Raw genomic sequence first — 23980 nt, forward strand, 5'->3', positions numbered from 1 at the left:
TTCATGATTTTCTCTAGACTATGTTTTCCCATATAACTCTTGAAAATATTACTTAATCAATGGCATCACTACCATGAAATATGACATCTAATGGTTTTACCCGATCCCCAAAGGCAGCCACACCACCAAAGAAACAAATTAGACAGGTGAGAACAAAATCCCAAGCCCATCTATGCTGCCTGTTATTTCTACACTTGCCAATCTTAAAGTGCTTGCCAACTTGGTGTACTTTGATTCAGTTTCATTTCTTTTATTATTATTCTTTATTTTTACATCTTTTAGAGAGTTTCCAAGAGAAATGTCATCCTTGTGTTTTATATCATGAACAGAGTAAGTGCTTATGTAGCAGCACTAACCCTTTGTAAATAAAGTTGAGTTACCACTCCTACGTGAATTCTTTTGCTTCCGATTCCACCCCTTGTAAACTTTCACAGCCTACACCTAATTCCTGTTTTTCTCAGTATAATGATTAAAAATAATTCTTCTCAGCACTAGCTGAATGTATACACTCAGATGAGAATTTAGAGAGCTTACAGAAAGGTTTGTGTTTCATTTTTTGGGACAGATGGGAGGAAGGGTTTGCTATATACTGCCTGTTAATAAGGACAATGTTTCACTTTCGATACTACCTCTTGGGAAATTTCGCTGAAGAAAATACTTCTTGCTCATTATTCTTTATTTTTTCATAGCTTCCTGCTAGCTGGAAACTGTTATCTTTCAGACTGCATTAAAGAACTGTTACTTTTTAGGCAGAAGGGACAAACTGTATTCCCAGACAAATAACCAAGGAGAACAATGAATAAATAGAGCCTTTCTTTTAAACCACTCCTGAATTACAAACTCAATTTATGAGTTTGAAAGCTGGGAATTTAGCCTGACTATGCATCGTATTTCATAGTAAATCAGATGTTTATTATGTATTTATTTATGTATTGTATATTCATTGATTTATATTACTGTAGCCAATGACCTGCTGTATTCAAGAGACATTTCAAACAAGCTAAACAGGAAAAAAACAAAAACCATTCCTGAGTCATGCAGCTTGAAACTTACTTTGAAGTAAGTTACAAGCAAAGAAATATTTGAAAGAAGAAAAGGTCTTACTGGTACATTTATACTCAAGATGCTGAATCCTCTGTGGTGAAAGTTGTTTCTTCTGAAGGCAACATAACAGATGTTTTGTTTCCTGGCTGGTACAGGGCATCAATCTTAAAAAATCTTGAAAGACCAGAGTAGTGGTCACCAATAAAAATTGTTCAGTTTACTGATCATTTAATATATCTTATCATTTTGGGGAGATTTCCACTTTCTGGCTCTTGTATTGCAGGGTTACTGTAACAGATCCTGGGCACACAGTGCCCATCCATCAACAGTCAGTGTTGATACAAAAGGGCAGTTTATTTCACTGGTCTTTTACCAAAAACCCATCTCTCATGCTGCCTCCTGATGAGTTACTCACATCTGCTTAAATATTTACTTATACTAGAATACAACCCTTTTGCTCCAAGTACATTTATAATGTATTTTAAAGATTTAATTCCTTATTCAAAGAGCTGCATTTACACAAATGTGAGGGAAGCAGCCACCACTGATAAAACTATCTACCACACATAAAAAAAAGTATCACTTCACTGAACAAAAATGCCTCTTACTGCTTCAAAAACAACTTTAATTTTTAGACTCAAAATTCACCTTTAAGACTATCTGCAATAAAAGGAAGTCCACAGAGCAAACAAAATTTGAAATATTTAAAAACTGTATAACAAAAAAAGAACTTTTCCTATCTAATGCTAAAGTACATATTTCATACAACTTCCACAAAGCACACAATCTGATTAAAAGGATGTTTATGTCCGTTTGCAAATGCAGGCATGACAGATTTGGTGGATGTTTTTCAATATTCTACCACCAACATAATCAAACATTCAGAAAGTGACAGCTTAAAAATATTACAGGTCACTTGATATAAACTGTAAGACAGCAAGTTAAAGTAAAGAACCCAAACAGAAAAGAACAAACTGGCATCTTGCTTCAGGCAACTGATTAATCATTATTTGATAAGAACCTGAAATGATATCAAGCCAAAATGTATCAGGTTGCAATTGTCCTCAAGGACAATCGAAATTTGTGTTTATTTTCAATGGAATAAAGGACTAAATCAATAAAAATCTAAAAAACATTTCTTCTTCAGAAAGTCCTAAATGTAAAAGAGATGATATTATCCAGTAGATTTACTAATTTAAATGCATCTTTTTTCTTGTCCTCCTTCAGGCTTGAGTTTGACTCATGTTCCATTGGCAAAGTCCTGCTGAAGTGCTTTACTTACAACCTGTGATACACCTCCTTAATTATGGTGAGGTTATCAAGACATACTTCAGCACAAAATCAGAGAAGTAAATGAAGAGCGAGGTGACACAAGTACCAGGACAAATCCGTTTAAAAGCTCACTTCAAAGTTTTAAATATTCTACCTATTCTTAAGACAAAATGGAAAAAAAGGGATTGAGCAAGGACCAGCACAGCCATGAGTGAGGGACACGATGTCTGACTGCAAGAGGGGGAACGTGATGCACACTTTATTTCCTTGTCTCACTGCACCCCTGGCTCTAATTACATTTCCTGCAAAAATGGTTAGAGAAGCCTGGGGATAAAATGGGAGCAGATATAGAATAATAAATAAATCAACTGTTTCTTCTCTCTGCATCTCTAGGCCAATTCCCTGTATTGCAGCTCAGTGAACTGAACGGGCTCACAAGGAGTGTTTGGTCAGAGGTTTGGTCAGGGGGGCTCTAAGTTTATTATTTGGGAATTTGCAATTTTATAAAGGGCAGTTTCCATGGTGTCACTTAGACTGTCAGCTCCCTACACAACACTTTCTTCCTGCTCCTGACATATCAGAACATCCCCAAAAATACTTATTCTCTCTCACACAAAGGAAGACAGATGTTGATAAAAACTAAGTACAAAAGACTGCACTTAAATTTGGTACTTGTTTCGAGACTTTGTACAGTTTTTAGAACAAAAAAAAGAACAACAAAATGCCCACAAAAGAATCAATGTTTTGGGGTAATTGTCTATTGCTGGGAAAGCATAGAAAGTGTTCCAACCCTAATCAATATGTCTCATCAAGAAACTGAGAAAGGTCAGTTCCTGTAACAGCCTACACTGCCTACTTAGGATTGCTTTTCCTCCCGTTGTTTAGGGATAACAGAATAACAAATTATTTGTGTGAAAAATTTGTTGGAAAATAACTTGAGGAGAAACTACAGGGCCCAAAGGAATATCACTGCATTGCTGTTACGTTTTGATCAGAAGAATGAAGGATGAATAACAACACTGACTTCCAGAAAATGTTTTTCTCGTAAACTCTACATCTTTTCATTCAGCCCAACAACTGCTGAATGCTCAGACCATGTGGAGGTGCATTTGCTAAATACTGTTTTTGTCCAACTTGCAAAAGGCAAGCAATTCGAAAAGATGATGCATGCATCTACTTTTTCATTTCAAGTAATAAAATCAGCATTATTTTCCATTAAATATGGCATTTCCTTCAACAATTGTCAAAAGTCTTTAACATGAATTTTCAAAAGAGCAGCTGCTTTCTTACCATTAAAATAGCTTGATGTGAGTTTTATAAGACAAACATATATATATACACTTTATATGTATCTGTACATACAAAAACACACAGAGATAATTTTGTCTGTGACCTGGGAATGTACCATTCAGAATATATTTCTAACTTAATTCTTGTAGATTCATCTTTAGAAACATTCATGTATACATATTGCACCTTTGTTAAATACTCTAGCTAAGTTACATGACGCTATAACATATTTTTTAGTTGTAAATAAAACAAAGAAAAATTGACATTCCAATCAAACTATTTAGTCAGTATTCTTGCTTTTCCATAGCAAAATCATAGGTTAAGCAAAGGGAAACATCTGTTGTACAAACGTAACAGAAGCCAAGTGAAGCTTTTCTGAAGGGCTATGTTGGATTTAAGTGCTCACAAAGGCCAATTATCTCCAACTATATACACTGTGGTTTCAATTAAAATGCAATGTATATGTAAAGTGTTCATTATTGCCAACTAACCTTCAAGGAAAACATTCTTAAAGCACAAGCAACACCTGTCCTGCCATGTGGGAAGCTGAGCAGGTGGGACAGGGGCCATCTTGGCTGAACAAGGTATTCCTGACGGAGCTCTGACACGAGCCAGAAACATGGAGAAGTGGCAGACCAGCTATACTATCCAGGAGGGATACCCAGGGAGGGAAGCAATTAAGCCAGAGCTCAAATGGAGATAAACTGTCAATGACAAAAGCAACAAGAAAGGCTTTTATAGGACAGACAAAGGAGGATGAAGAAAAACAAAGGCCAGTAGTCGAACGGAGGATGGAATCCCACATCAAAGAAGGGGCTGAAACACTTGTGCCACCTCCATCTCAACCTTTGCCAACACCATCTCACAGGCAGGCCCAGGCAGCTGCCTGGGGTCATTGCAAGGCTTCTCTTTCATCAAAGTTGTGGGACTCAAGGAACATATCCAATGCCTGGAACAGGCAAACAAGCTCACCTTCAAAAAAAGTGAGCAAACCCTGCTGCACTACACACAGGTCAGCCACCACCTCTGTGCTCAGCAGATCACAGAGCAATTCCTTCTGGAATCCATTTCCAGGCACATAAAGTACAAGAAGGTGACTGGAAACAGCAACATTGGACATATAAATGGTAAATTGTGCCTGACCAACCTGATGGGCTTCTCTAAGGAGATGCCTGGCTCTGTGGATGAGGGAAAAGCAATGGATATTGCTTCCTGTGGCTTTAGCAAAGCCTGCAATGCAGTCTCCCAGTCACAGAATCTGCATCCATGGAGGAATTCACATCTCCCTTAGACAAGGTTCCATGCAGCTTGGCTACACCAGCCCTATTCTGAGCAGGACCTGAACTCAAAGAGCCCCAGAGCATCTCACTACAACCTAAATTACCTTAATGTTTCTATGATTTCTCTTATTGTCATAAAGGTCCACGACAGAAATGTAACAAAACCAGAAGCAGCAAACTGAAGAACTTCTGAATTTCTACATTAAAATGGCTACCGGCAGAAGAAACAAGCTTTTATCAATAGTCAGCCACTAGCAAGAATATAGGAGAACGATAAACAGGAAGAAACCAGTCATCAATATTTCAAAAATATTTGAAATTATACTTAAGTCATTTACCAAAATACTAAAAGAAGTTAATGGGACTACTTAGAGAAAGAATGCAGGCATTACATCAGTCTGAACTGGACAAATTTAATAAATATGCATGCTCTAGGGAACGTTTGGAGATGCTGTATATCCTCAGTCTTATCTGATTTCTCCTGAATTCTTATCAGTAGTTATTACTTTCTTACAGTAAATCCTACAGATTAAAGCAGTATCTTTTTCCTTTCTTTCAGGGAACCTTCTTGCAAACATCAAAATATTGCAGAAAATGTTAATTCTTTTCAGTAATTTTTTTCCTTATAGAAAAAAAAAATAAATTGCTGTACTGTGAACTTCTAATGTTTGCCCTAGGCCTTGCTCAAGCGTCTGGAAAAAATTAAATCCCTAAACAACAATCTTTATGCCACTAAAGTCTACAAAGTTCTGCTCTAGTGGATAAAATAAGTCAAGAAATTCTCAAAAGACCTAATTACAATTACTACTACTACTGTATGTATCTGAACAAGTGAATTGACTGAAGCAGAAGTAATGCTGTGAAAAAGAAAGTGTCTCCTCAAGCTACACAGGCCTTGGATTTCACTATTTTATATTGGATCATTCCTATTTAAATTAGTATGCATCATACATATGGTCCAAGTTCATTTCATTAGTGAATAACTTTGTTAAAAATAGGCTTAGAAGATAAAAGGACAGATAAAATGTTAAAGACCATAGAATCAGATGGATGTAATTAACTATTTAGACCAACATGTAGCATTAGAATAGTATCCTAGGGAATTATTTTGTCCACTTTCTAAAATTATAAAGCAACGCAAGAAATTAGCCCTACTTTTGAGTAATCTCAGAAAGACTACTTGGGGTATGTCTCTTCTATCTAGAAAAACCTTTGCCTACCAGAAAGAGATCTTACACTTGATTTGTTCACTGCTAGTACATGTATCCAAATTTTAAAAAGAAAGACCATTAAAATTGATTCAGTATGCAACTGAAATACAAGACTTGGATTACTTTTGAAAAAAAGATGAAAATACACAAAAGGCACTTGCTTCAAATCAAAGCCAGCAGAAGAAAAGGATTCAACTATAGAGGGTGGTTTAACTGCACCAAACCTTTCACAACAGCCTCTTCCACTAATGATGATGTTTAAAAGCAGTTATTCCTCCATCACACTGAAACTCTTATGATTGCATGATAAATTCAGGCAGCTCCTGGCAACAGGCAGAGCAGTGAGCCCCAGCTGTATGGCAAACAGTGGTATTTCCAAGTGATGTTTGTATTCTCCAGAGACACAATGTGACATTCCAGGCATCTGTTTTCCCTGTACACTTCCCATGGTGCAGCTAATTATGGCTTCCAGAAAGCCACTAGGAAAGATGACATTAAACCCATTAAAATCTTAACTGTTTAAAATTAAATTCTTGAATTTCTTAAAAAAAAAAAAAAAAAGACATATCCTGATCACTCTGGATGACTGGAAATGGTGATACAAGCACCTAAGTGAACTTGTGTCAGCAACACAGAGCTCATCTCCAAGGTTTCAGTATCACCAAGGCATCAGCCAGATTCTAACACAATACAAATGTAGGCACTTCCATTCAGATCTGGATTTTAACATGCTTTTCAGATCATGTCTATTTATTGTGTGTCAGCCAACAGGCAATTTTAGTTAAAAGAGGAAAAATATTTTCCAACTATCCATATGTCTCAACCTTATTCACAGTTGAGTTGTCAAGTTACAAACTGGAGGACAAGAGCTATCTGTGATTCAAAGCTAAATAATTCTGGAAACATTCACCCAATTTCCTGCCACAGGACAAAACATGAAGTTAACTATGACAGAAAAAATAGAGAAATGAGGCAAGAATTAAAATTGGGAAAAAAAAGATATCAGAAAATATGTAATATTTTGAAGACAATACTCACCAAAAATAGAGTTCTGAAGTTGCTCAGATCACCAAAAAATTCTTCTATGCTTATTGCTTTGGGATCAAAGGTAAAGTATTCTCCCAAATTTTCGTACAATTTAGTCATGTTGTTGTGCATGTTGGACAGTTTTTCATATTGCTCTCGGGCACTCTCAGCAAAGCTGTAAGGTTTTGTTAAGGAAAATCATTCAAATGCAGTGCAATCTAACAGTAAATAAAGTAAACAAAGTAACAAAGTAAAGACAAGTGAGTACAAAGGTTAAAACTGGAAAATGTGCAAGTGCTGTTCTGCTTTCAAATATGACACTTTTATGTATTAACATGTCTGCAAGTTCATACCAACATTTCCATTAGATGACCCCTTTCCAATGGTGAAGATTTGAGACTAACAGAATATAGAACTTTATAAAATGTATAAATATCTTGGACATTTCTCTTTGAAGTAATGACTAATTTTATAAAATACATTCTATGAAATGACATAGTCAAAATTAGTTGGCTGTGAGGCTCTATGATCTCTCACTGTGTTCAGGTGATGTCATGTTCCCCACACTATGGACATGCATTTTATATGCTAAACATGCATAACTATCAATGGCAAAATTATATAGTATGACATCTAATTTTCTTTGCCTTTTATTACAGAAGTCTTCTCTGTGGATTCTTTCCTGCCCAGCCACACAGCTCATGCCCCAGGCTTCCTGTCCTAGGTACACTTTTTTGAGGTGCTCCCAACTATGTAATTTCACAGAACTTACAAAAATGAAATATCCACCCGCCCGCCCCAGTAAACTGACAAACAGGTTTGAAAAATTATTAGTGAGAAAAACACCATGGAACAACGCAAGTCTTTTTTCTTTTCCTTAGGAAGTATGGAAGTCTAGAAATGAGACTGAGACTTTCATCTCAGCAGTCATCATTAAAAGTTTTAATAATAATACTTTTAAATGGAAAAATGTGGCTTTTTCCCCCCCTTTATTAAGGAAAATATTTTTGAACAATTATTTTGCAAATACAAGAAGGGTGCAATGCAAGCTATTAAGGGAAATATTAGTTTGCCTCAAAGCAAGTACGTTTCACTCTGCTGTTTTGTTCTGTGTGGTTGTTTATATCCACAAAGTCACAAATCACTGGGAAAAAACAGAGCTGGTACAGGATTAAACTAGTTCTGCTGATACCCAATTGTAGCTGATGAAAGTGTTGTGCTGCACATATCAAACCCCAAGAACAAAAGACAAGTTATTCCCTGAACTACAGAAATCATTCAGCCTGGCTCCCTGTGGCTTTTCCTTGTAACAACCCTCTTCCATGCGGATTCTGATCGTTAATAGAGCAGAGCTCACGCTTCAGCCTTTCCCCAGACCTGAGACTCTAATTTGAGAGGCTGCCTCGTATCACATTTCTAATTACACAACATTTTTGAGATCCCAGTCTCTGAAAAACAACAAACAAACTGGAAACTAAAGTAGGGGACAGAGATGTACAGAGAAATCATAAAAAAAATTTCTTTTTGAGATTAGACTAAACCCAAAAGTGATCCTTCAGAAAATAGTCAACAAATTGTACAATAAAGAATGGAAATTCAGGTGGATACTCTATTAATAACATTTCTGCAGCATTTGGATACTGCTGAGTACCTAAAAGGCTGTCACTGCACAAGCATGAAAGAAAGCTGAAAATACCTTCCATTGGAAAGAGGCCTAATATTCCATGTGGATTTTCCTGCCCGAACAAATGGGAGAGTATGTAAACAGTAATTTAAAAATTGGTTCTTAAAAGTATGATTGAAAACTCTATCTAATATAAATTTCTCCCAGCTATTCTCTCCTCTCAATTAAAACCTCAGTAGCACAAGAGAAAAGCTGTTTGCTTATAATGTTCATTTCGAAAGAGAAACCAACAATGTGATGGGTATTAATATATAAATATCAAGATTTTGAAACTAACACCTGCCTGTAAAGTGCCACACCAGTGCAAGCACAGTAGCAATACCTGTATTCTCAGTGTATTGAAAAGAAGTTTAACCTCCTTGGTTAGAATTTCAAGCTTGCACTGTTGAATTGCTCATCTTAACATAAGACAAACCTGGTACAGTTGAGTCTTCAATGACATTTAACTGTACAAAAGCAAATGAAAGTTTAATGGCAAGAATACATTAAATAGGTAATAATGGGACATTACTGAATTATTGAGCACAGTCTAAAAATTTTAGAAAAACACGTATTGCCTAGAGTCAGCAGACTGCTGCCATGAACAACTCACCAAAAATACTAGGAAAAAGAAATACAAAGGTATATAAATGTACAAATTATATCTGTGGATCCTTTAAATACAATCTTATATAATAAAAAGCCGAATTAGAAAAATACTTTGACTATTCCAGATTTGTAATTGGAGACAAAGCTACCAGAGTCAAATTCTCCATTCAAGTTGCACATTCACATGAGAAATAACATAGTAAGCACTAAAAAAACCCTAATACTTTTAGTGAAATTATGAGATGTTTTAAAGTAACACTGTAGAAACACAAAAAATAATAATGTTGAAATGACAGTGTATCTATGAAGTACCAAACTGCAAATAAAAAATATCATTAACAGAGAGTTTGCAAGACAAAAGAATGTCAGTAAGAAAGATGAATAGGATAAGCAAAGAGAGAATAGTGTTTTAACTATGCTTAATTTTGTAGAAGACAAGTCAGAGCTGTGGAGACAATAGTTTCCAGTCATATACCATGTAATATTAAAAAAGTTACTGTCATACTCTATATGTTTCATATAATCTTCCTACTTATAAAATATTAGTAACTTAAAACATCACCTTGAAATGCAGTGACTTAGCCAATGCAGTAATTCCAGGGAAGCAGAGCCATATGTGCCTACAGTATTTCATGAAAAAACATTAGCCAGGAATCTAAAATGTATAAAATTTGTGTAATAGCAATATTTAATTCCAACAGTTTTCCTTAATACAGATTGAAGCTTTAATGAGTGTTTACTTAAAAACTGTAAACAAGGTTTCATTCTCACTATTCTGAACACAAACAAAAATCACGGATTTTTCCACTATTAAGTCTAAAGGGTGCTTGTTCCACTAAGAGAAATTACTTTATTCACAAGCTTGTTTTTTCCACATAACCATATTTTTTAGCTGTGAAGATCACTACCATTACCCTTCCATGATTTCTACTGGTTTCTTCCATGTAAACAGATGAAAAGTATGATCAGAGAAATCAAGGTTGAAGATCTCAAATCAGCTGGAAGACAAGTCGTTACTTCTACCACAACATCTGCTATGGATTTCAGACCAATATATCAATAACTTGAATACAAGTTAATAAAGTACCAGAACACACCAAACACTCCCTTGCCCCAAGGCAACACCTATTGCTGCCAGCACGGACAAAGCAAATGAAAGGCAGCACTGCCAGCTTGGCATCAACAATAAATGTGCCACAGCAGAAAGAACATTAGTCATTTAACATGATTTTAAAGAATGCACTGGTGTTCCAGCAGCTAAGGAGGCCCCTCTCCAGGGCCACAGTCACTATAAAAAAGGAATTTAAGGGATGTTCACCACAGAATCTGCAACAGCAGACAAAAAACCAGGCCACTCAGTTGATGCCTTTGATACTTCCAGAAGATGAAAGATTGCAGAGCAAACACAAAGGAGAGACCTGCCACAAGCTTCCTAACACTTTCCACAAGCCCTTCAAAGACTGACTACAAGTTCTCTTTGACATGTCCTTCCAGCTACTGGTTACAGGAAGCTGAAAACAGGAGAGAGCTGCATTCCACTGGGAGAGTTTTTCATGTAATGCTTGATTCTCAAAAGTTTGTGTTGACACAAAAAAGATCATTTAAGGAAGAGGCAGCTGGCATTGTGCTATGGATGGATTACCTCCTAATAGAGAGCAAAAACACAAGGGCAAAAGAAAACAAAGGCCCGCTGGGACTAGAGGTGTAAGATGTTCTCATTTATAAACCCACTCAACCTAAAGAGAAGGAACCAATGTATTTAGCATATTCTATAAATTGGCACTATAACAAAGGGGTAAAAAATAATCAGCCTAGGAGTCTGGAAAGCAAAACCACCTAAACTTCATTTATTTAAGTATCTGATCTACTTAGTTTTCAGTTAACTTCAGTTTTACTAGAATGTATCAACGTTTCTTATTCTACTGTACACACTGGTGCTAATACTTGTTACAGACAGAAACAGTGTAAAAACACACAGATCTAGTAGATAAAGTACACTTATCTACAACCAATATTAAAGAAATACACTTCAATGAGAACTCAAATACTTACTGAAGGATTTTTAATGACAATTACCAGTAAGTGTGAAAATTTACTACAAATATTTTGACCATACCAATTGTATCCTGTCATTTCAGAATAGGATTCTGGATTGAGGTACCACCAAACTAGGCTTAACATCTTTTTTATTTAGCTAGAAGGGAAAGTTTGATTCAGTAGTGTCATCTTTAATGAAGGATGTACCAGTGCTCTTAGTTTCTAATCTCCAAGCTCATTCATAATAGAGCATTCTTTGAATTGAACTGGAGAAACACAAACAGAACTTATTAGCTGAAGACAGAAATTCAGCTTTAATAACAGTAAGTCATTTGCACTGATAGCTTTATTTTCACCTGCTATCAGTATGTAAACAGATGGTAACAATTTTATCATTCACACTACATACATAATGGATCTCTGTGACTACGCGGAAGACAAGACTTCTGGAGCGTACACAGATAATTATGAATCACAATTATATCCCTAAATCTTTTCTTCCTGTTGAAAGCCTTTGCAAAAAAGAAAAATTTGCAGAAATCTTCATTACAAGACACTTCACTCTGCCCAAATTAAAACCCGAAGAAACCAAGATGCAGAGCAGGAGCCCCACTTTATCAGTGTACACAAAATCATGTACTTCTGTAGAGCTTAAAGATTCCTTAATAAAATATCCATAAAAAGCTCAGTGTGAGAATTTCTTTCTCATTACAAAGCAAATTACCTCATCATTCAGCATTTAACAGAATTGCTCAGGAAAAACAACCAAACCAAAACAAAACACAGAAGAACAGTTGCTTCTCAGCTATCTTAGAGCAAAGAAGTCTATTCCTCTCCCTTCATTCCATTAGTACCTGAAGTTATCCTTAACTATCAGAACTATTTAACACAACTGCATTCACTGTGCGCAGACAAGATTTCAGGTCTGTGTTCATGGAAATGAAGCACTAAAAGATCATATCCATCCAGGAACAATGCTGGCTGTGAGCTGCTCCTTCTCCTGAAACTGCAGAATCACATTTAAGTTTGTGTTAATTAAGATGAGGCTTCTGCCTTGTCCCTAAATGGCATAAAACTTTCATCTTGGTAAACACCAGAAAAATCTGTCAATGTTTACTTAATACCAGCTCTAAGCAATCGTAGCAATTCCCAACTTTTCTGCATTCAAACTCCTCAATAATGAAAAGACAATTTCCATTGATTCTACCACGTCACTATGCACAAGAGAAAGCTTATGTCAACATCATTTCAATAATGCTTTTTTATTTATACTTCCGTTAATGAGGACACAAAGATCAGTGCTTATTGCTCTAAAAGTCTCATAGAAACTCTCTGGGCAAAAACTGATAAACAAGGGCCTATTTTATATGATACTCAAACCAAGGAACAAAGCTCCAAAGGCTGTTTCTTGAACTGGTTTATACCGGAAAAGTCTGCTCAAAGACTTAGGATGCCAAATTAGGAATTTCCTGTGTCAGCACAAAGAAGAAAACTTTAAAAGTAAATAAGAGCACTTGGCTCTTCAAAAAGAATACGAAAGGTGACATTTCTAAAGACATAGGGCAGAGAGAAGGTAAGATCATGTCTATCTTAAATAAAAACACTCAAAAAACCCCTAAAAACTCCAAAAATAGAGTTAGGTATTAACCTAAATTAACCTAGAACACTTTTGGGGTTTTATTATTCAAAGAAAAAGAAAGTTGATGACCTCGCAAGTTAAGATTTTTTTCCCATAATTGTAACAGGGGAATAATCCCTGAAGTCCATTTCCCCATTTTTAACAGAAGACAGAAAACACTTTCAAAACAGTTTCTAAAAGCTCTAGTACCCCTGAAAGCAAACCAAACCTTTCACCCTGGCAAAAACAAAGCTTTATTTCCACTGATGAAGTCACCAGAATTTTGAAACTCCTTTTGCAAAAACACGCTGAGAGGAATTGAGTTTCCTGACAGTTGAAAAACGTCCTTTTTGGAGAACATCAAAATGCCATTCAGGACAAAATAGGTGGATAATTTAGCTTCATTTGTTCTGAATGGAAGCTGCGAGAGCTGTTAAAAATGAGGAGTAAGAAGATTATACCAGAAGAAGAATGAAATAGATACAGGTGTAGAGATAACTTCACACCCAGCCTGTACTGGTTACACATTTCATCATCTCACCCTCCCAATCTCAGACCTGCAGCAGGTGCTTCAACATCCCCATGACCTGCAGAGCAGGTAACCTGTGGAAGTACTACAACAATGGATGTGAGATGACAGGACAGAAGAAAGGCAAAGAATCTTATAAAATTACAAAAGAATATCAATAGTTCTCCAGTTTATTATTCCAGCCTATGAACACTTTACAGGTCATCTTCCTATACTTGTACAAAATTCACAGATCTTTGCTCAGATCCTTCAAAGTCATGGATCACATTTCTGGCTGGAATCCTGTACTAAGAAGTCTGAAAAGGAGTCACTCCCTGAGTACTTCCTGCAGGTGTTTTTTCAGCACCTTTTACAACAGAAATCATCTAGTACTTAACTCGATTCTCATTTGTGATATTTTGATTTTTAAATAATTTGAAGCAGTATGAAGAGTGGTCCTGGAGCTTTTTGAAACACAAATCTCTCTTATTTTTTGTGGTGACAAACAATCCCTATTTGTGTATTAATTAGAAAGCAACAACAAACACATGATAGTCAAGCACATATCAAACAGAAAACATTGCAAGAATAATGGATTTAGAGCATCTCTTCCCTGGAGGACAACTAGATAAAAATCTCTTTAGATGAATAAAAACAAGAAAGAAAACAACAAAAATGCAGCAATTACAAACAAAATGATGCTGTAAAATTTGTTTTGCATATGATATTCAAATTAATTGTGACTGTTTCAAATAACACAAAACATTGACAAACATGTTCTAACAACAATAAAAAAAGTAGGTGTTGATACGTATTTCAGCAAAACCCTGGTAAGGGAGCCACTCCCAGAAATATTATATTAGCTTTGGATCACACAATCAGATACATGAAACAAAAATTACAGCTTTTGGTGCCCTAAATCTTTCATAGAAACTGCAACCACATTGCTTTCTCTTTGATCATGCAGTTTCCCTCTCTTTATGTGGATTTAATTAAGCAAGGGATGTTTGAGCTGTCAGGTGCCTCCAGTTTTAACAAGCTTCAATCAGGAGATTGATGGGTACCTCATCTAGATAAAGTTTTGTTGGTGAAGCGTGGGGAAGGAAAAGAGAAATGCCTCCCTATATTTCTTTAATGCTGCAATGTCAGAATCCTCACAATTTCTTGTTTTGAGAAATCTGAAAAACTTCTGATTGCATAATGTTTCAAGAGTCCAAATCAAGGAGGAAAGGGAATTATTCTGTGTCACCTGAGACAAAAGCACAGAATAATTTTATCCAAATTGAGATTTGTTTAGCACAAACACAAATTCAAGCAGAGGAGAAAATGAAAGACTACACTAAAAATGAGAGACTACTTTGCACCTAAGCAGTATTTTGAATACCAGATGCCTATGTAAAACCCCACATCATAAATGATTTGAGTAAAATGGTGCATGTCCTTTCCCTCCTGTTTTCTCTTCAGAAATGGTTCCATATTTTTGGTATTAATAAGTTATTGGGCATTTATTTGCTAGAAGCTCATCACTGCTTGCACACAATTAGCTTTGCCCCAAACAACTGGGAGTAAAACGCAGAAGAGTCAGGAAAGTGAATCAATCCCTCAAAATTCTCTCTCAGACAACAGACACTATTTCTTAAACAACTGTTCTGGTCAGAAAGAAAAGCAAAGAGAATGATCACAGGGCAACCAGGATCTGAAATCAAGGTTTCCTTTATTCACAGGCACCACTTATTTCTTGGTGACATTTTTCCCCTCCAAAAAACTTGAGTTTTTAAAAAATATTTTTTTGGGGAGGAGCGGACAAGTGTGGAGAGCAAAAAGCAGTTCCATGAACAGCAACAACATTTTTGCTAAAGCAGCATCTCGTGACAGTTTGATTTTGATATCTAAAGCTGCAGCTCCAGGGATTTACAGAATGCACTCTCCCTTCAAATTCTGATTTTAAAATAAGCACACAACAATTAGGGAATGGATCTCTAATGGATTATCACCCTAATAGTACACAATTCTTAGCAAAAATATCTTTCAGTGATCTGGACAAGTTGGTTTAATATAAATTCAAGGATGAAGGTACAGTTTCCCTCAGGCAATTATTCACAATCAGGGAGCTGTTAGATTGCCATTAGACATACAGAAGTAGAATTCTGTTCATGGAATTTTGTTGTTTAGAATCTTGTAAATGAGCAGGCTTTTTTCTCCTATATAATTTTTCTTGTGCCTGTGTAGATTACTGCCAAAAAGTTCCCTCTCACTAGCTAGCCAACATATACTTTTTATACTCTCCTCCTTTCTTGTATATGACCCTTTCTCAGTCTTACTCAGCATCAGCTTTGAAGCCCAATTTCAGGTGCAGTCTCCCAGGTGCAAAACAGAATGGAGCTCCCTCATGTGGCACATCCACATAATCTTAGGGATTAAACGAAAAATCCAACACCAATCTCTAACCAAACTTTTGCAGTTAAATGTACAAAAGTTCATACTACATAATTTACAGAACATATGTTTTTCAATAAATAAAAATTGGAAATAATAAGCTGTTTGAAGTTCTTGATTGCCACACAGCTACTGCTGCATATCACTGTCTTCCCATTTGTGACATTTACCAATTTCTTGGTTTATTTCTACTATAATGGAATGTGCAGATTATCTGTACACTCCTGTTCACAGGATTCATAGCATAACCCAATACAAAAGAAATCAGTATAATCTTCTGTCCCCTCACATCAGGCCTTTCCTTCTCAAAAGGAATGCAAACCTGAGGTTAGAAATAAACTGTCAAAGAAAATTGATAATCTGCTTTGTATAACATATTTTTCATTTATAATGCTCCATAGTTCTTATATTTTAAACTATTCACTTCACGAAAACTATGCCTTAGTCCAGACCAGTAAAAACTCAAAGGATCATTTTCCAAAGGGATTTGTAATTTTTTTTTTACTGACATCAAATAGTTCTAAGAGAAATGAACATTATGCACTAAAACATGACACATTATTAGGTGCTTTTCAAATTCAATCCAAGTAAAGATTATACCTATATAATCCTATAGTTATCACCTGGAACACAGCAAGCATTTTCAGTTTGCTTTAAGAAAGATGAATCAAACAGGAAAAAAATAAAGAAAAGAAATAATGTATGACAATAAAGGAAGTGGAAAGCTCTTTAAAAAGCACCGTGTGTTGAATTTGGCAAGAAGACACATTTACAATTCTTTCTGTATACATCTGAATTGAGGGAAAAATAAGAAGGGAAGAAAAGAACCCTTTAAAAAGCAACATTAGGGTAACAAAAAATGAGTGCCAACTGACCCTGAAAATCCAGATGAACTGGGTAAGATCACCATCTGGGAAAGTTCTTTTAAAAAACTTCTATTAGACATAACTGATGGTATATAAGCACAGAGTTTTAATTTAGTTCACAGATTCAATATTTCTATGAAAAATCATACAATTTTTCATGAAGATGATTTACTGGCACTTTTCTTTCATATTTTTTTGTCTTTATATACTCCTTTAACTTTTCCTCCCTGCCAGGCCCAGTCACATATATTTCTGTGAGACACCCCCAACCTGCCAGCCCTACTTTCAATTCTGTGTAAAACAATTTGCAAACTTGCCTGATTTCTTTGGTATGGTATCTGTACAATCATAACAAAACCCCTGAAATCAAGACACTCACAAAGCCATCTCTACACAACAAAATAAAGAACACACCCTTAGCAAAATTCAAATTAATTAATTTTCCTTTATGAGGAACATATTGTCTATACTGCATTTCCAACTGTGTTTGCTTCTCGGGTTTTTACCTCGTAAAAAAGAGGAGATAATGCACAATTTATCTTGCCAACAAACCACATTGTCACAAATGCACGTGTCCATGACTGTTTTTCTCCATTATAGCATTCCACACCTCTCCAAAGTTATTCTCACACTATTAGGTCTTGATTCCTGATCCAAGACCCTTCAGTGTTTCTCTCCCTTTTATCTGCAGTATTTACTGACTTTTTTTTATCTGATAATTTAACTGATACACTGTTTGCCTTTTGTTACAGACTCTCTCTGAAGCAAGTATATAAAAATGGACTTCCCACCAGTCCCTGAAGAACCTCAGCAATCCCTTATTCTACTAAACATATTGTTATTTCTCATCATCCTGTGTTTTTATGCACTTAAGGCCTGTAGTCTGAGGCTGATTTTGTCTCAAAGCAAATCAACAATTTTCACATAACTGGTCAAGCACTGAAACAATGATTTACTAATATCTCTCTGTTGGCTTATAACATGTTTTGCTCATAAAAGAATGGAATATCTCCTGATCAATTATGCAGGTCTTTGTAGAATTCCTTTCCCAACAATGAATATAAAGATATTAAAACAGAATAATATAAAAAGGGAATAAAGCCAGGTACTAAGCAAAAGCACAGCAAAGTACTGTAAAAAACTCATATTAGGATAAAAATAAATATCTGGAACCTTGCCAGATTAGACCTGACCAATTTTAAGTTTTCCAAATTCCATTTCACTGAGTAACACACAGACTGCATCAAATTAAACAATTAACATGAAATATCTGAACAGCATCTCTGTTACTTGATGGTTCGTAATAAAAACAGACTAACAATTCTTTTGATGCACAGTGTACCACAGAGGAAAATACAGAATTTCAGTACACCTTAAGGAAAATTTCATACTTTGGGTGATTAAAAAAACCACACACACACAAAATCACCCACATTTATTCCAGAAATCTTCAGTATGCCTCATTAAAGCTGAGAATGAGAGGCAGTAAAACAGAAGAGATGGTTTGAGATTTGCAAATGATACTGTGTTCTCTGGTTCAAGATAAACCTGCTACTCCACACACCCTACAAAAGCCCTTGTAATTCCACACTGGCTTTTAAAATTTACAGATTTACACAGAAGACAGACTGACAGTCTTCTCCACTTCTATTTCTCACATATCTCTTAGTACTTACTCAGAAGGAACAAAGCAGAGGGGATAAAAATTAAGGCTAAAACTATGCTCAAGCTTTCATTCCTCAATCCTCTTCTGTCAAAGAGACAGCTTAAGGAAAATGTATTTCATTTTATACTGTGTCTCAGTAGAAAAACTGGACTTGACCAAGCAGGAAGATATCAAAGTTGTTTTTCCACAAGGTTAAACTCATTTTAATTGGGAAATATCTAATTCTACAAGGGTTGCAGCTTAGTAACCATGGATGCTCAAAGACAAGACTGAATAAAGGAAAATAGTCTCCTTTTAAAAGGCCACTGTAAAAACCTGCAAAGCAATTCTGAAATTAGGTTTGTAACAGGATCATGACAAACTGATTGATTTTTTCCCCACTAATTCAGAAAGAAGACATTTAGAAATTTAGAAAGACCATTGCCATTTACTGTATTAAATAACAAACCATAGGTAACTGTTTTCAGTCATGACCAGAAAAAGAGATTCATTCTATTAAGAGAGTAAAATAATTTGTCTTTTTTCAGCAATAGATTTTTAAAACAGCAAACACAACTGGATAATGCACTGCAGGTCTAGAATATTTACAGGCAGCAGAAACAGTACTTGTAACCTTACATTAATTCAATTATGTCTATTAACCCTCATGACAAATATCCAGTCACACAAAATGTGACACCAGTCATGCAAATATTTCAAAGCAACTTTAGTGGGAGGATTTTTTTTTATTATTATTCCAGGGTGAAAAATTAGGTAAGCAAGAGGATTAGTAAATGCCACAAGGCCATTGTGACATTTTTTAGTGGAGATCAAATTGAATAGCAACAGTTATATCATGACTGTCAGCAAACAACATGATCTCCTAAAAATAAATAAATAAACAAACAGATTACAGCTTCAGGGGCTGTTTGTGTGTGAGTGCTGCTGTGCTGCTCAGCACAAACATCTTCAGAACACATTTCTGATGTTGTGCCTTCCAATTGCAATAGGTCCTGGCCATATTCCTGATCTGCTGATTATCTTATTTTTAAACTGGTACCTACAAAATGGTAACTCTGCACATGCAGATCATTTCATATGCTGGGGAAACACACTCTCTAAAGACTAAGTAAACAACTTTAGTACATTTGAGCTCAACAACATCAAATAGTGGAGGTTTTTTCCCCCATAGCTTAATAATGCCAATTGAATATACAAAACTAAATATAGCTCAAATTGCTTGTAATCTGATTTTGAACTTGGCACGGTCAGTTGTTCAATAGGATTCAAAATGCTGAGATGCCATGAGCTTAAACAATTAGCAATGCAAAAATGGAAAAAGAAAAAAACACTGTTTATTCACCAATGCCCTGAATTTTCTAAAAAAGCCTCTAGTTTGGGAAAGTAAAGCAGATTATATGTACAAACTAATTCTTCCTATCTTCTATCACAGTGCTTTCAGAAGTGGGATTTTCTGCCAATGCTGATGAAACACGTCAGCCCCTCAGATGTACTTCTGAGAATTACAAGCACGATCAGTTTAATCAAGTGTGTCTTGGTTGCTTTAGCAAACCCATTTAAATATGAGGCGAGTGTTCAGAGATAAAAGGTTTTTAAATGTAACCTCTCAGAAAATGATACACTGTCAATTTCCTTTTCAAAAGTGCATTTTAGTGATTCTTTTCTTGCATTTGGGGCAACGCAAAATAATGCAAATCTGGGGCATGCAGACATGCTGGCTGTCAAACAGCCAAGCAAATCACTGAAATCTCAAATCTAATACTCAAATCACAAATTTAGCTGTCTTAGAGACACAAAAACTTAGAACAGAGAGTCCTAGATGCAAAATTAAATGTACAGCAACCGCATGATATTTTTTCTTTACTCACGTCGATCAATTTGCATAAAAAACCCTCTAGAACAGATAGTACAAGGTGGAAGTTCTTAAGAGCATTTTATTATCTCACTACCAATAAGTTCAAATTGACACAAGTCTGTAGTGGGGGAAAAAACGGTACTGCTGATACTTAAATACATGTTCTACTTCAAAAAGTTCCTTGAAACATGAACAATTTATATACTAAAATTAATTGCAAAACAGAAAATGTACAGCATTATAGGACTTATAATCACTGCTTCAAGCATTTTCCATTTAAACATAAAATTCCTTAAACTAAAAATTCAACAGCAAATAAATGGTTATTTTTCTGTGCTGTACCTTCAGAAGGCAGTGCAAAGTCTTTTTCTTCCACTTACTATTTTACTTTAGAAAAAAATAGGGTTTTTCTTGTATGCTGCTATTAAAAAGTTAGATTTATCACAAGTTTATTTTTGAAGAAATAATTTCTCATACTTAAATACAAACTACAAAAATTACAAAATCTTAAATAATCAATACCAAGTAGGAAAAGTCTCCTCCTACTGCTGGATGCTCATTGTAATTTATTGATATTTGCAAATCCTAAAGTTTCAACAAGTTCATCATTGTTTCATGGATGGTAACAAAATAGACCATATGATGACCTCAGCTGATCTTCTTAAGAACTGAGTAAACTAAAGTTCAAAAGAGTTGAGTGAAGCTTCAATTAGTCTATTTTTCCTCACTGGAATAAAAAAAAGGGTTTAAAGTTTCATTGTTTCTGACCTTTCCTCATTTACAAACTATCAATAATATGAATTTAGTGAGCTTTGTTCTGTTTTCTCTATATTAGCAAGAAAGACTAACAATTAATGGTTGAAAACAATAGAAAAATTCCTTGGCTAAGCATTTAATGAAGTTTTAATTTTATTTCCTTTCCCTGTATACACTCAATCATCTAAACCAAGCCTTTCCCTGGTACACACCTTAGGCTTTCTGCTCACTGCTCCTTAGAGTTTGTTTTGAACTGTGAGCAGAAGGATTAACTCTAAAGAAATGCTCTACACTAAGGCTAATGATTTGTATAATGCAACTGCAACTTAAAATATAAAAAATAAAAGCCATGCTCCATCAAGAAGCAGTAAGGTAGATTTCTATCTCTACACACTATTTAGGAAAAGTATTTTATCTGGATAAATAACCATCATTTCCCCAAAATATCTACTTTAGTCAAGAGCTGTACTTGCAAATGAAAGTGTTTTCAAATGTCACTTTTGTAGATAGCAAGAACATAAAACTTCATATAAATATTGCAAGAAAAGGCACATGTATAAAATTATTTTAAAGATTATACATGACCTAGAATTTGAAAAACCATTGAATGGTTCTCTTTCCAGTTCCCAAAGTACTGAGAAGTGCCTCTATATTTAAAAACACATTCAAATACATTCAGGCAAAAGACAGTTCTTCAAATGTAGGGACATATACAAAAGCTTCTGGAAGTTTCTCCCCTCTGGGGTTATTTGTGAGAAGTCCCTATTTATGAAAAAATTCAGATATTAATGTACATTTTCACATAGAAATTAAGACACCAGTACATGTCAAGTTGTCTGAAAAACAAAAACAGGCTTTCCTAAAAATGACATCTCGAAACACTTTAAGTGAATTATTTTTCCATAACAAGCCAGGAGGAAATCCCAAGTGTTAAGAGATGACAAGAGTGTTAATGGCATTAACATTCTTTCAGCACTCCATGGCAGTGTGGAATTGATGTCCTGCTGCTCAATCACTCAGAAAGGGGGAAAAAGGTTGCCAGCCATTTCCAGATGCTGAGATCCTGGTTTGGAGAGCATTTGCTCCTTCCCCAGTGACCTGCTCTAAGAGATGCTGCAGTGCAGCTCCTACAAGAGAATCATCAGTTGATGTTTAATGTACATTAAATATCTAAGATTCTCACTGCATAAAGGACCCCCACACACAAAGCAGACTTCTCCCCAGATCATTTCTGTACAATTGAAGTACATCAAGTAAGGAAATGAACCCCCTCACATTCAGTTGTGAAGCAGTAATCATTATTAGATGGAACTGTGAGCATAAATACATATCAAGTGAGAATACATGCCTTTCAGGAAGGCAGCTTTTTTTATTTCATAAAAAGGATTCTGTTTTAATGAATGGTGTTCCTTACAGAAAATTAAAATTAGTTCACAAATTGCTGCTGTTCCATTTAATGATAAGATGAGTGCACAGTGCTTTGAATTTTTTTATCTGCATCAATTTTTGCTCTTTCATTCATCGTTCCCTCAATTTTGAAATTCTTTAAAAATAAGCTTTTAATTCTTCACATGAATGCAATCAGTTAGAAGAAATGTTAGTTAGAAATGGCAGCATTTACTGCTCTGGTAGGCAAAAGATTTTAATAAGATTAGGCATGTTAGTGTCTCTTAATAGGGTAAATGATACAGCTGAAAACCAGTAAAGCTATATAAACTCTTCCTTTAAAGGTAAACTAGTAGATCTAGGACACGTTATATAAATAAATTAAGGTAAGATTGTTTATAAAATATATAATGATCCAAAAGCAACACAGCCAAAATCATGCTCTCCAGGCAGTAGGATAACAAAAAGCATGAACCCAATGACCAAACACCTGCCCTCCTTCCTGCCCACTGGATCTGCCTCTTTTCCCTTCTCCTTGGAACAATGTTCAGAGCTCCTGTTTGTTTTCTAGAGGAATAAACTTTTGTCATTGAGTCTGTGTATGTTGGAAGGGAGAAAGAAGTGGTATTTATTATTTATGTATTTATAGTTCTATGTCAAGATTAATTAAAAAGTTAACTCTGTACAACTTTCCATTTATTCCCTCTGAAATTGCTTTTCATTCTGTTGTCTTTAATCTTTGTTAATAACATTTACATTTAAACTTCATTAATCTGAATATCTTTCTTAATCTCCAACTAGACACATCACTAAAAAGAAACCAGTGTATACACCTACAGCAAGTACAGCTAAAATTCAGAGTTCTGCAGTTTAAAAAAAAAATCTTCAATTAGAGGCACAAACACTGAATTAAAATAAGGAGTGCAAGCCAGACCTGGCTTAGTCTGTAATTACTTTTCTAAACTGTTGAATCAGACTCCCCAGTGCTGCATGAGCAGGGCTAATTATAAAAGAAACCTCTCACATTTAAAGTTGAATTATTTAAAAACTGTTCTTCAAGTAAAGTACAGTTCCACACATGGATTAGATCATAAAAAAGTTGTCTCAGGAATCACACATAAGTTATTTAATATAGCAAGAAATTCACAGAGTATTTTAATCTCCTTTTTTTTTTGTTTTCTTAACCATACTACTTTCTACTTTGTGTTACAGCAGAGTTGTAACCCTGAAACACTCAAGCACTAAGAGAGATGTTCAGCCTGAAAGTCTTTAACCTTCTAATCTCAGTATGTGCCATCACCAACAAATCTTAAACCAGCTGATGAAACAAAAGAAACACATACTGAAGACCAGGGTGTATTTTTTCATCCTCAAGAACTATTCAACCTAATAAAAAATACAGGAGGGTAGAAAACTTTAAAATACTCTATGATAAGCAGAAACAAATTTGAACATTT

General features: G+C 35.2%; 1 protein-coding gene across 5 annotated transcripts in view; it reads right to left on the minus strand.

The window, feature by feature from the left end:
• DIAPH2 (diaphanous related formin 2) overlaps positions 1 to 23980 on the minus strand; it is a 198841-nt gene that overhangs the window by 74728 nt on the left and 100133 nt on the right. For all 5 annotated transcript variants that reach the window (XM_027687357.1, XM_027687356.1, XM_027687355.1 and 2 more), the window contains one exon: positions 7136 to 7300. In XM_027687357.1, the coding sequence (XP_027543158.1) occupies positions 7136 to 7300 (165 nt within the window). The remainder of the gene's footprint in view (positions 1 to 7135; positions 7301 to 23980) is intronic.

Source organism: Neopelma chrysocephalum, unplaced genomic scaffold (assembly GCF_003984885.1).
Source record: "Neopelma chrysocephalum unplaced genomic scaffold, ASM398488v2 Primary Assembly neopelma1_73b, whole genome shotgun sequence".
Lineage (NCBI taxonomy): Eukaryota > Metazoa > Chordata > Aves > Passeriformes > Pipridae > Neopelma > Neopelma chrysocephalum.